The 13246-nt window shown below is 27.4% G+C and overlaps 1 protein-coding gene across 3 annotated transcripts in view; it reads right to left on the minus strand.

Moving 5' to 3' along the window:
• Positions 1-1321: 1321 nt before the first annotated feature.
• Positions 1322-13246, minus strand: part of LOC106684805 (SWI/SNF-related matrix-associated actin-dependent regulator of chromatin subfamily E member 1) — a 50303-nt gene continuing 38378 nt past the window's right edge. For all 3 annotated transcript variants that reach the window (XM_014427087.3, XM_014427086.3, XM_014427085.3), the window contains 3 exons: positions 9741-9964; positions 3986-4034; positions 1322-2671 (listed from right to left, as the gene is read on the minus strand). In XM_014427087.3, coding sequence (XP_014282573.1) covers positions 9803-9964 — 162 coding nt within the window. In that variant the 3' untranslated portion in view covers positions 1322-2671; positions 3986-4034; positions 9741-9802. The remainder of the gene's footprint in view (positions 2672-3985; positions 4035-9740; positions 9965-13246) is intronic.

A 13246-nucleotide genomic window follows, 5' to 3' on the forward strand; every position in this document is an offset into this window, starting at 1 on the left:
ATTGTTATTCATATATAAATTACTTACCCATTGTATCATATATTTCATTTTTCTTTCATACAGTTCGTTCATTTTGTTGATTCAAATTGTTTTTCAGTTTTTTAGACACTACTTTACTACATATCTTATCTTATACATATCTTCTTACCACTAATATTACATTTCATCTTTCATTGTTATCAATCTACTACTATTTACTTCCTTTGTTATTAATCAACTATTTTATTTTCAATTCATTGTTATGTATATTTCCAAATCTGTTGGTTTATTTATTTATTTTAATTTTTGTTTCTCTGAACGATAGTTGTTATTCCTTTTTGTTTTTTAACCCTGATGAAGACCTGAAATTCAGGTCGAAACATCGGAACAAATAAATAATTTTTTTGTTTATTTGCTGATCGTACCCAAAGTAGAAAACTGAAGCCACTTAGGAACAAATCTGGGAAAACAGACCAATAACTTTCAAGTAGAATCAAAACTGTTACAAAACGGAGTTGTCAAACTCAGCATTTTCAAAATAGTAACTCTTTTTATATTATTGTTACATTATACAGCATTATTTTTATATCTTTGTATCAGTTGTGAGTTGTATTCGATGATTACACAATTATTATATTAGAAATTCTGTCCTGACGTTATAATAAATAAATTATAGAGCTGGAGAAACTAAAATACCAGTCAAATCATTGTATCATCTTGAATTTTCATGAAAAAAGTAATTTTGAAAAGTTGAAAGGAATATTTCAGTTTTGGATAATCACAAGCCAAGAATAAAAGCATAATTAAAATAAAGTAAAAAAGCAAGTAATGAATAAAGAAAAAGATGATAAAATTTTGGATTTTACATAAAAATGAAAATTACAAGTTAAATCTTAAAGGAGTTCACTAACATTATTCAGTTACTCCTCCTCTAGATCTTATAACTTCATTTAGTCATCAAGACATTAAATTGTTTAGTTTCTTACGGTATGTTATCCCACTCTTCCCTTAGGTCTACTTTGAGTTCATGGAGAGTCCTAATGGGAAGCTGACAGTTTCTCACACGTCTATCTATCATATCCCAGGTATGCTCTATTAGAATGAGATCTAGATTTCTTGTTATTTGATTTTGATTACAACCTGATTACCTAATTTGGGATGTACAATTCCCTTGATTAACATAATTTAATTATTAATTTTTTTTCAACAGAAATTGAAACGGTTTTCATAAATAAACTTAACATCTTGTAATACCTGTTTCTTAAAAATAACACAACTAAACCTTTAATTTCATATCCATTAGGACAGACACAAAAAACATATTCATTCATTTTTTATTTTTTTATTTTATAATTACACATCTGAACATCTCCTATTCACTTCCCACAATAAATCGAAAAATATTCATTAATAAAAAACAAATTAACTCAGCATCTTAATGAAACAATTTAACAATCAAAATAAAACAAATATTTTTTTTAACATGTTTTCTAGATAAAATTCTAATTCTTCACTTATGTTTTCCTAAACACAAAGAGAAAATATTACAGTCTTTTAATTCCTAAATATAAAATCTCATAATAAACTTTACATGGCACTAAGAAAACTAAAAATCAGTCCTTTGTTACAATATATGTGCTGAATAGTTCTTGTTCAAACTTGTAATATTTTTACTAATATAAGCTGTTACAAAACTTCTCAATATTAAATGATGATTTATTTAAAAACAAATTATTCTTATATTTGTATTAAATATATAAAACTAAACTAGATTGCTCAACACAGATTAACAATAGATAAACGGAAATGTAAAATTAATCTTTTAAGTTTCTTTCTGTTTACCAAAAGAAAAGATTAAAAGTGAAGATAATATAAAAGTTCGCAAAATTCTTTATTAATAACTGTGAAAATTCTGACTAGAAATTACAGATCACAATTTTATAAAGGCTATTAGCCATTAATTTTTTTTAATGGTTTATGTGTTCTTGTTAATACAAAATCATATTAAAATTTTATCATGTGGCATTGAACATAATAACAATTTTTTGAGATCTATAAAATAAAAACAATATATATTTTTAAAAAATAAAATATAACATTAATATAGGGAAAGAGAAACACACTTTAAATACCTGAGAGTACCTATATAAAGTATTTTCCCAGAATGAAATCTGACACATGACTTTTCACATTATACTGAATAAACAGGGAAGTTAAATTTATAAGAACAACTCTATTAGACATTTGCACGACTCCATATCTAATAAAGATAGAATTTACTCACTCATTCTTTCATATAAAAAAGGTTTATTTTTCCCATAAAAAAAAAAAAACTTTACAAGGGATCCAATTTTATGGAGTAAATATAAGTAAAGAAAAAATTATTATAAACATGAAAAACAACCTAATGCAGTATTTAAACATCACTATCAGAAAAAAAAATCACTGATAAAGAGATCTCTTAATATTACACTAAGTAAAAATTTATAGTTATTAAAAATTTAATTAACTTCCCCATTTCAGTCTAAAAAAAAATACAACTAAATTAACTTACTTACATAAATTTATAAATATTTTATACAAATAAATTTATGAAAATATTATTATCATACGAAACACTGAGCATTTTCACCACACCACCAAAATACTGCTCAATTATCTTCATTTTTAGGTATGTTCAGCACAAATTAAACTGAAATAAAAAATATGTTTCAATTAATCAAACATATAAAAAAATAAATCTATGAATGGGATTTGATAATTCTTTTTCAAATTTGATTTCTCCTGTTCAAAATCTTGTTCAAAATAAAAATATGTTTCAGGTTGCAAATGATCCCTAACCTTAGCTACAGGTTAAGTTTTAAAAACAATCGGGCCTTTTCGAAAATCCAATAAGGTGGACCTAGAACAATATCAAATGTCACCAAAAAGTAGAAAAATTCTAGCTGATCAGAGGTTAGGGTTTGTTTCAATTTTAATACGGGTCAGTACCATAAGTTTATTTGGGTCACTGGTAAAATATTGGAATTTCAAAATGACATCTCAATAGTTACTAACCAATATACTCATGCATATTGCAGGGGTTTGGAAGATAAATTCTAAAGAAGCAAGACTATCCGAATTATTAATACTAGATTGAGATTGATACACAGGCACCATCTACTTAAAGAAAGAAATTAAGTTTCTATATTTCCAGGATGGGGAGGAGTGCCAAGCCAAGGCATCCAACTGTAATGACTATTATTAAACACATATGAGTCACCCAGAAGATAGAATGTGCAAAGTATAAACTTAACATGAAATTTTTCCAGGGACCACACTTCTTTTATCTTCTCATTAGCATTTTCTTCATTTCATCTGACCAAATTTCTCCTGTCCTCAATTTCTTCAACAATCTGCTAACTTTTCATTTTAGTACTTTGTGCGTGTTTATTTTGTATATCTGAGTCTATCGTTTCTGTTTACTTCAGGTCCTTTCTAACTTTGATGATCTAGGTTCATGTTCTTTACACTTTGATGTACTCTCAAGATCTGTTTAGTTTGCTGCCTTCTGTTAATTTCAGCAGAAGTTTCTTCATGTTATATATCATGTTAGACACTTGTCCAGTCTCTTGTTTACTCAGCAGTCAGTAGCCTTGTACTGTTTAATTGGAACCTAGAATTTTTCTCCATAATTTCATGACTAATGTTTCTCATGGGTACATAGTTTCTGGGTTATCCCTAAATACTATACCAATTATACCAGTAAATGGTAGACAATATCTAGTCCTTCAGTTTTTTCCCAAGCTTGATTGGTTGATTAAGTCACTGAATCTTCAATTCTGTTTCCCATTTCCATTGTCAATCATACAAAATATATTTGTTTTATAATTTTGGTTTCTTTCATAATAATTTTATGTTAGCACATCATTAGGCACAAATTTAACATAAGTCCAACAACAAAATAACAATTGAATAGTGATAGTAGATAAAGAAACTTGCATTGAAATAATTAAAACAGACATACCTCAATAACTATCTCTCCATTTCCATCTAAAGTTAGCTGGTACACCACGCTGCAAAACATAAATAGGTTTATTTAGGTTATGATCTAATAAATAACTGATTATTTTACATAAAAACATCATTAAAGCGGGATGAAAAATTAGTTTAAAAAATAACAAAAATCTTACATTAATAATTAAGAAATAAATTAATTAAATGTCTGTGTATGAATGTAAGGTTGCAAGGTGGCCCAGTCCTACAGAGCAAGCAGGCGATACTATAGAAGTTGGTTACTTTGCTCCTTAAAGGATAACAAGTTGCTGAATGTGGCACACCAGTGGTAGTGAAAGACCCAAAAGGGCTGATAGGGAAAGAGGAGAAGTATACCTCTCCATTGGTGTTTGTGGATAACTTTGCACCAGAAATTAGGGATACTTTGTGTCAGTAAACCTGTGATCTAAAGTCTCCTGATGTTTTAGTACATTACTTGATTATTTTTAATTTTCAGTATTTTTTTATATAATACTGATTTCAAATCAATAGAAAAAATATAATCATAAAAAAATTAATTTTGGTTTAGATTCATATTGAATAAAAATTTATTTTTTTTTAAAGATTTTTCATTATTTTACTCAATTTTTATTTCAAGAGAAAATGTATATCAAGCTAGGAAAAAAAATAACATCGGTCTATTACAAAGAATTTTCGAACAAAAATAAAATTTTATGTAACGTTTTTAGAGGTTCTTTTTTTTCAATGATGAAGACTAAATTGTTCCAGCTATTGATTCCTAGGTATTAATAATTAATACTATAAAAATAATAATACTTTTAGAAGGTACAGCAAAGTATCCCTGCATACCCATAAACTTAAAAGTTTCCCTGCATACCCATAAACTGCATACCCATAAACTAAACATAAACATAACCCATAAACCAAATTATCCAAGAATCTTCTTTTTGAAAAAATAAGAATTAAATATATCAATATCAACACACTGCAAACTTGCAATTTTTCTTTCTTTTATACTCTAAGGAGGCTTAATTGGAAATTTCAGGCTTTCTAACTCCTGTAGGTGGGTCGAAAACGCAGAATATAAAAAAAAAGACCAAAATCTGCTGCAAAGTAGCCTACATTGATGGCCACCCTTTGAATCTTGATTAGCATAGCTGCCTTTTTCTTTCTTTGACATTTTAAGGATGAGGCCCATGGTTTGACAGATGTCAATTCAACATTAAAATGAGCAATATTAGCGATAGAACAGTAGGAAGTATATAACAGATTTAGTCCCAAAGGGACAGTCATGAATAAACCAAACTCTGTACCACAGAGAAAACAGTAACACTATAAACCATGAAGGGTTAGGGTTCAGTACTTGATAAAGGAGAACTGTTGCTTGACCAACGGTATACAAACAGGACATAGTCACCATCCAAGGTTAACTATCAGGTTTTTTCTCCAACCTATATTTAATAACAAAATTATTGTTTAAAAAACGTTTTTAAATGGAGAAAGGATAATTGTAAATAAAGATTTTTAATTATATTTAAATAATTAGATATTAAAATAACAAATAAGGAATATCAAAATAGTAATAATAAACTTAACACCCCCTCCTCTCCCCCTTAAAAATACAGAACAAATGGACTTGTGTAATAACATATGGAAGATAAAAAAAAAATATTCGAAAGCATCAAGTAATCCATAATCCAAAGCCAAAATTAATAAGAAAGGAGACTATATGCAATTAAATAGTATAATATATAAGAAGTGATTAGTGATTAATTTGATTACCTTATTCAATCAATAACAAACTCTATGAATATATAAAACAATATCAGTATTTTCCTATGAGTATGAGCTAGATAAGATAGTTAACAGTTAAATTAAATAAAATCTATTAGACAAATAAATGACTAAGGATTGAATAACGTACATCAAAAAAATGGGAGAGGGTTAGATATTGAATGAAATAATAGGAGTCTTGTATGATATTCTCGATAGAATATTAGAATAGAATAGAACAGTAGGAAAAACATAAAAAAACTTTATTAGGACAATATCTCCTATGAACATTAATATACAGAAAAAAATACATACGCATACATTAGGTAGGAAAAACAAATTTGAATAAGTATAAAAGTAATCATATAGAATAAAATAAAAAAATAATTAAAAAACAATAAGTATTGAAATGTATAAAAAAATAAATTTTTCAATGAAATAAAAACTTAGCCATTTAAGAACAATCAATATCATCAGACATAAATAAAAGTAAAACTAAATATATAACAAGAAGATTAGTTATCTATTCTGAATAACACTCTCGTAAGAGAGTGTTATTCAGAATTATGAGCAGGTAATGGAAAAAGGGGGTTTTGAATGTATGTGGCAAATAAGTTTGCTGGAAATCAAAAGGAAGAGAACTTGAGAGGATGGATCAGGATAGAAAGCAATATTTGAATGCAACAATTCAGTGGGATGAGACCCAAATGTAAAAAAGACAATATTTTGTAGGTAGGGAGAGGACTGAGGACTTGAATTGAAGAATATTAGGGGTATTCATGGTATTGTGTTAATTGTAGAAAGTTTTAACATGCTAAATGTTATAGGTATAGAATTGTGAACGGCCCAATTTAAAGTCAATGTTATATATTAAACGCAGAGGAGCTTCAAGAGGATTTTCTGAGCAACTTTGTAACCTTTCCTTTCAGAATATCATTATTTGTACCCATAACATTATTAGAGTTTTAAAAACATCCAAAACAAAAACACCACAAACCAAACACAAACAAATTAATCATGAAAAACATTTCCACAAAACAAATATGTCTATATGAACTAGAAGGTTAGGGGTAAAAAACTTGTCCACCATGTAGTCCATATAAGAACAGCAGCAGATTTAATTTCAATCCAGAATTTAGAGATAAGGCCAAAATGTTTTCACGGATGAGGATCTATCTATCAAAAAGTTATGTTTTTAGGACGGATTATGACTATTGTATGATATTTGGATAAGATCAACAAAGTACAGAGACGAAACAAGCAGGTAATAAAAAAAAAAAAAAAAAAAGAAAGTTCTTTGCTGATTCTAAAACATGCAGATCCAACTAAGTGTCAGAAATCCAGCAAGTACTTTATTTGCCTGAATAGATGTAAAGGTTTTATTTTTCTGACACTGCCTCTGTTCAACCTAAGGTCAATTTATTTCAGATTTGATCAAGGAAATTTGAGTTTGATCAAACTTGGGGCATTCAAGCCATTTTGTTGTTTATTTTCTTCACTACTTTCAAGATTGAAGACTTAATACAGGAGATAAATCATTGTTCAATTATTATCAAATTAAGGGAGAGAAAATGCAATAAGAATTTTTCTCAAAACTGGATCAGGAATGATACATACATTTAGGTTAAATGGTATGTTAAAACTCAAAGATTTGATTAAATAGATTACACAGAGGGAAGCTGAGGACGAAGTACATATAGGAGAGGATGAACATCATAAGGAATCTAGATGATGAATTACTTGATAGGCAAATAAAAGGATGGAGAAGGTAGATGGTGTGAGGATTCAAGTCTTCAAGATTCAAGCCTTCACACTTTCAATGATACATAGACCTACAAAACTGAAAATACAACTAACCTGATCATGGTGGATAAGCGAGTAGAAAGGTATGGAAAAAGAAGAAAGAATGGAGAGCACTAGTCAGGTTTCTAAAACCACAGAAATATGATAACTTCTAAATTAAAACTGCAAGAATTCATCATAATGAGCAAGTATTGAGAATAAATGTAACAGATGGTTAGAACAATAAGGAAACTGAAGAGGCATCAGGAAAGCAAGGACAGTATTTGATGAGTAGACATTGCATCAAAGTTGATTTAGAAGATAACAGCTAATATTAAATAAATTATAAACAGAAAGAATAAATATAGTGTTCTGTCAAAACCGAAATAAGAAAAGAGAAGACCTAGAAGAAATAGAAAAGTGGTTTAAGGTCTGTGTTCATCCAGATATTTTCAACTTAAGTTAAGTATCAGAAAATGATAAAATTTTAAAGATGAAATGTTTCAATTATCATCTTTAGATGTTAGTTCGTCCTTTAAATAAGTTGGATATGATTATCCTTTCCTTTTTTTCTAAAAATTAACTCCTTCCTTACGTGGAAAAATATTTTATGAAATACAATCAGAAAGTTGTTGTAATTGTTTTTCTTCAAATTAAAAATTCAAAGGATCCATCCCATAAATATTTCTAGCTTATTACACTGAATTGTCTACATTGAGGGGCATTTATTTAATCAATAAATGATAATCAAGTATTTCATTTAATTCAGCAAATTCTGCATTGAATATGATATTTTTTGTAACTCTTAAAAGTTATAGGAAAGCAAATATTTAGGATCTGGATGGTAAAATATAAGGGTCTAAAATAATTCTGTAGAAGCTGAATAAACTTAAATTAGCTAATTAAATATAACTACATAATTAATGATGAGAAAACAAGAATTTTTTTTATTAACAGGAACTAATTATAAAAGTTATATCCTTTTTGTTGATTGATTTAATTCAATATCAATTTTATATTCTAAAAGAAACGTCTAATAATTAAGCCTTCATACTTCTTCATTTCCTCTTCCAAGATGTGACGTTTCAAACTATATTTTCCATCACCAGAAACTTATAAATATTTCTTGTTTATCTTTTTTTTTTTTTCATTTTCAATTTAGTAAGTTCATTATTACTTTTTTTTTTTCATTTTCAATTTAGTAAGTTCATTATTACTTTTTTTTCATTTTCAATTTAGTAAGTTCATTATTACTTTTTTTTTTTTATTTTGGTTATCATTAACTATACAAGTTTATTTGTCACTTTTCTTCTTCCTCATTTATAAAAAATTATATATTTTTATCACATCATCAGATTTTAGGCACCTCATTTCATATCCTGGTGTGAAAAGTATGAAGGTTTTATTATTAAAAACTTTCTTTACAACATAAAGTTGACATCAAACTTATTTTGATTTATATGAAATAACAGAAAACAATTTCATATATTCTAGATCAGTGGTTCTCAAACGAAAAACAATTTCATATATTCTAGATCAGTGGTTCTCAAACGATACATGGACTGCGAGTGACTTGGAGTGGGCTGCAGGAGAGTCTCATTTTTGTAAAAATTAAGTGTTAGAAATATTTTATTAATTACCTTTTCCTGATACTTGTGTTAGCTATGGGGAACCTTAAACCTTAACCCTATGGTTGGGAGTGGCAATGGTTCAATTTTGGGTCATTGGTCCGCAGACATCCATGGGTTGGGAACCACTGTTCTTGATTAATAATAAAACAGGACAGGATGCTTGACAATATTAATTTTTCCCTAACCTTAGTTTGTTGTATGCAACATTTGTAATAGGATATTGAACTAATTTTGATTTATTTGAAATAACAGAAACAAATTTCAAATCTTCTTGATTAATCTGAAAACAGGCCAGGGTGCTTGATAATATCCATTTTTCTCTAACCGTAGTTGTATGCAGCATTCATAACAGGATATGGAACTAATTTTTATTTATATGAAATAACAGAAACCAATTTCAAATCTTCTAGATTAATATGAAAACAGGGCAGGGTCCTGGACAATATCCATTTTTCTCTAACATTAGTTTGTTGTATGCAGCATTTGGAATAGAAATACATTTCAATTTTTTCAAAAATGATCAGGATACGTAAGTTCCATACTTGCCAAACACAGAAACCATTTTTTTCTGTAGCCTACCTTCTGCAGTATTTTAATCTATGCTTGAATGTCAGGATGGTCAAATAAGAACAATCTACATTTTAAGGATACACTGTCTGAAAACTTTTTTCTTTAGACAGCCCACATTCTCTTTCCACAGGCGTTCGCTCAGTTAGTTTTTTAGGATCTACTTCTGTAAAATTATTACTATCCTCAGCATTTTCATCAATGCTTGACTGATCCATATCATCATCAGTTGTTCTCTAAAACATATACAACCATAATGCATCATAGCAATAAGAACAAAAATCAAAAATATGAATTGAGTAATTACATTTCCCATCATATAGTTATATTAACAGACAATGGAAGATTCAAAATAAGACCAATACAAAAAATACATTCTAATACTTACTGTTAGAACACTCAAATACTTACTGTTTGACCACAGTTTAGAATTGCAAAAACAATAATTTAATTAAATATGTATAATCAACTATAAAAAGCATCTTTTAAAAACCAATATCTGTTTCTTAAAATGGAAAATTAAATATTTACCTTCTTTCATTTAAACATAAAAAATTAACTCTTCCCTAAGTAAGATTTTAACAATTCTGCTACTCTTAAATAATTAAGGAATACAATTTCACAATAACAATCAATTAATGTAGAAAAAACTAAGATAAAGAGTGTTGATCAGCCTTCACCTACGAATCAGCTTCAGGTTTAAAAAAAAAAAAAATACAAGGACTAAATATATTATAAACACATATAAAACACTTCATTATAAAATTATTCAAAGGGTAAAACAACCATACACCAAACAGTAAAAAAAGAACTTAAGGGAGCTCAACTGAAGAGATCACTTTATATATGTTTTCATAATTTAAAGAAAGAATTTACCACACAAAACACATTTCTAAACCCTTATTTAGCTAACAACTTCTCACCACTGTTTAAATTCTTTAAATGATTTTTTTTCTTCCTGAATCACATTATTCTGTAAAATAACATATATATATATATAACATTTCAATATTATAAAACTCTTAAGAATACTATCGATAATGGCTAAAAAAAATTACAAAACCAGTGGTTTCTTTTTATAAAACTAAGATTTCTGTGAATTTGACAATATCTGTGACATATTTGTAAAACAGCCACTTTTCCTACTTTTTTTCTTTTTGCTTTCTTTTTTTTGCATAACTTTTGACCGACCAGGGAAAGGTTTAATACTTTTTTATAAACAAAATTACGAATTAATGTACAATTACCTATTCACATGTACATTGATGTGGGTATTTCTTCATTGATCAAATACTAAGTTTAGTATTTTAATTAACAGCAAATTATAAAAACAGAGGGAAGAAAAAGACAGAAAGATAATTCCACTGAAAGGTCCACATTATTCTACGACAGAATGGATGGTAAAGGAAACTTCTGAAAGACCTAGAGCAGCAGCATTAGGTAAGGACCATCAATAACAACAGCCCATGTGACTAAGTAGTACTTAAAGTATTTGTTAACTCATCAAAAATTCAGTATATGGAAATAAAAAGAGTGCAAAATACTGTTTGGAGCTGGAAGTAATAACAGCTGAAAAACCAGTTGTGAGATATCTTATCTTAACCTGAAAAAGCATCACTTCGTCAGCAAGATATCTGAAGCTGAGAAAGGGTTAATTTATATAATGATTAAATTTACTATATTATGCAAATCTAATATTACAAAAGGGTCACAAAGTAATTTTAAATGTTGAGAACATTTTTAAAAAGTATTTAATTTTTATATTAAACTTAATTTGATTATAGATACACATGGAAAGTGTAACAAATTGACAGAGAAATTTTGTTGCAAAGATTAAAGGACTGAATGCAGGCCATTAGTCAATAATTGAGCCTGGTCAGCATGGGTATTCAGATTAATTATTTCAATTAGAGAAAACCAAGAATTAAAACACTAGTTATCTATCTACAAATGCTTTAACAATATTATTTTTAAACATCAGAACTTTTTAAATGTAACCATTCATTTCTTCGCCAACATTTTATTTATTTTTCTTTTAATTTTAGATTAATATTAAGCAAGAACAATCAAGAATAAACTATTCTACTAACCACTAAGAAATCAAATAATAAATTTATAAAGTACTGAAGCAAAAATAAGTGGTAGATTATAATTGTCAGGCAACTTAGTAGAAAACCCAATACTTTTAAACATTATGAAAATAATAATAATTAACTATCATTTCCAGATTTTTTAAAAATATATCTTCCTGTTTGATATTATAGATTTTCCAAAACACTTTCTGTAATCTAAGACCTTATATATTTACCTTCATGAACAAAAATAAGGTAATACAAATGTTATACTCTTAATATTCATCTTCAAGTGGTTTTATGAAAAGTAAAGAATCTCTTAACAGTATTTATACCAATTTTTGAAAAACTGTATTTATTATTTTACTCTGGTCCTTCTTGTCCTTCTTCTGGTTGTTTTTCAGGAGAAAAATTACGGTTAGAACTAAATTAGAGAAACAAAAATAAATTAAAATAGGGTTTCTTACTTTTGTCCATTGTGCTAACTTATTTAAATTCAGGAGGTGTTTGATTGTACACCGTTATTGCAACCCTTCTACTCTGTGATTATGACTTTTTTGCATGAAGTGTACATTTTAGTTCAATAAATGCAGTCGTATTTTTTAACTAATGTAATAAACAGTTATAAATTAAGCGACTCTTTAAAGTACAAATAAGAATGATTTTTGTACAATGAAAAAATAAAATAACTTTCAAGTTTTCACTTCAACACAGTTCAAAAGGTATATTAGTTAAAGTAACGCTTTTTTCAAAAGAAATAACCTTTTAATAAATTCTTTCTTTAATTCTTCATTTTAACGTTTCAGGCAGTTTGCCCATTACATAAAGTCAATATTCTATAAACAAAATACTGCACAATCAACAGTCTAAAAATTATAGAATAATTTAAATCAATATGTTAAAATTAATTGCTAGTTATTTTCAATATAATTTATCATTAACAATTATACATTAATTTTTTTTAAAAATTTCAAATTTGAGATTAGGCCAAAAATTTTAAGACAGATCATTCCTTCATCTTGCATTTATTATGTAATGGTCATAAGTCGAAAAACTAAACAAATTTTTATATTAAAAATCTTAAATCTAAAAGTTATTTTTAAAAATCTCTTGGTTTGCTGTAATCCTAAGTATTTTCACACTATTTGTCATATTTTTCGAAAAAAAAAAAAAAAAAACCCATACTTTAATAAATTCAGATGTTAAATTTTAATGTTATTAATTATTTATTTAATGTTATTTCACCATTAAAATCTGTTTTTTATATTCATAACATTCCTCTAAGCATTACTTTTTCACTGCATAGTGCTATATGTTATTGAGTGAAGAGTTGACCTAATCCTATAGATCTCTACAGTGTACTTACTCTAATTTAAATTTTTACTGATTACTTATTATTTTTAAAATTCTATTTTACAAATGATGTACATAATGCTAGTCAAAATA

This window comes from Halyomorpha halys, unplaced genomic scaffold, assembly GCF_000696795.3.
Source record: "Halyomorpha halys isolate HHAL.00 unplaced genomic scaffold, Hhal_1.1 Scaffold621.1, whole genome shotgun sequence".
Taxonomy (NCBI): Eukaryota; Metazoa; Arthropoda; class Insecta; order Hemiptera; family Pentatomidae; genus Halyomorpha; species Halyomorpha halys.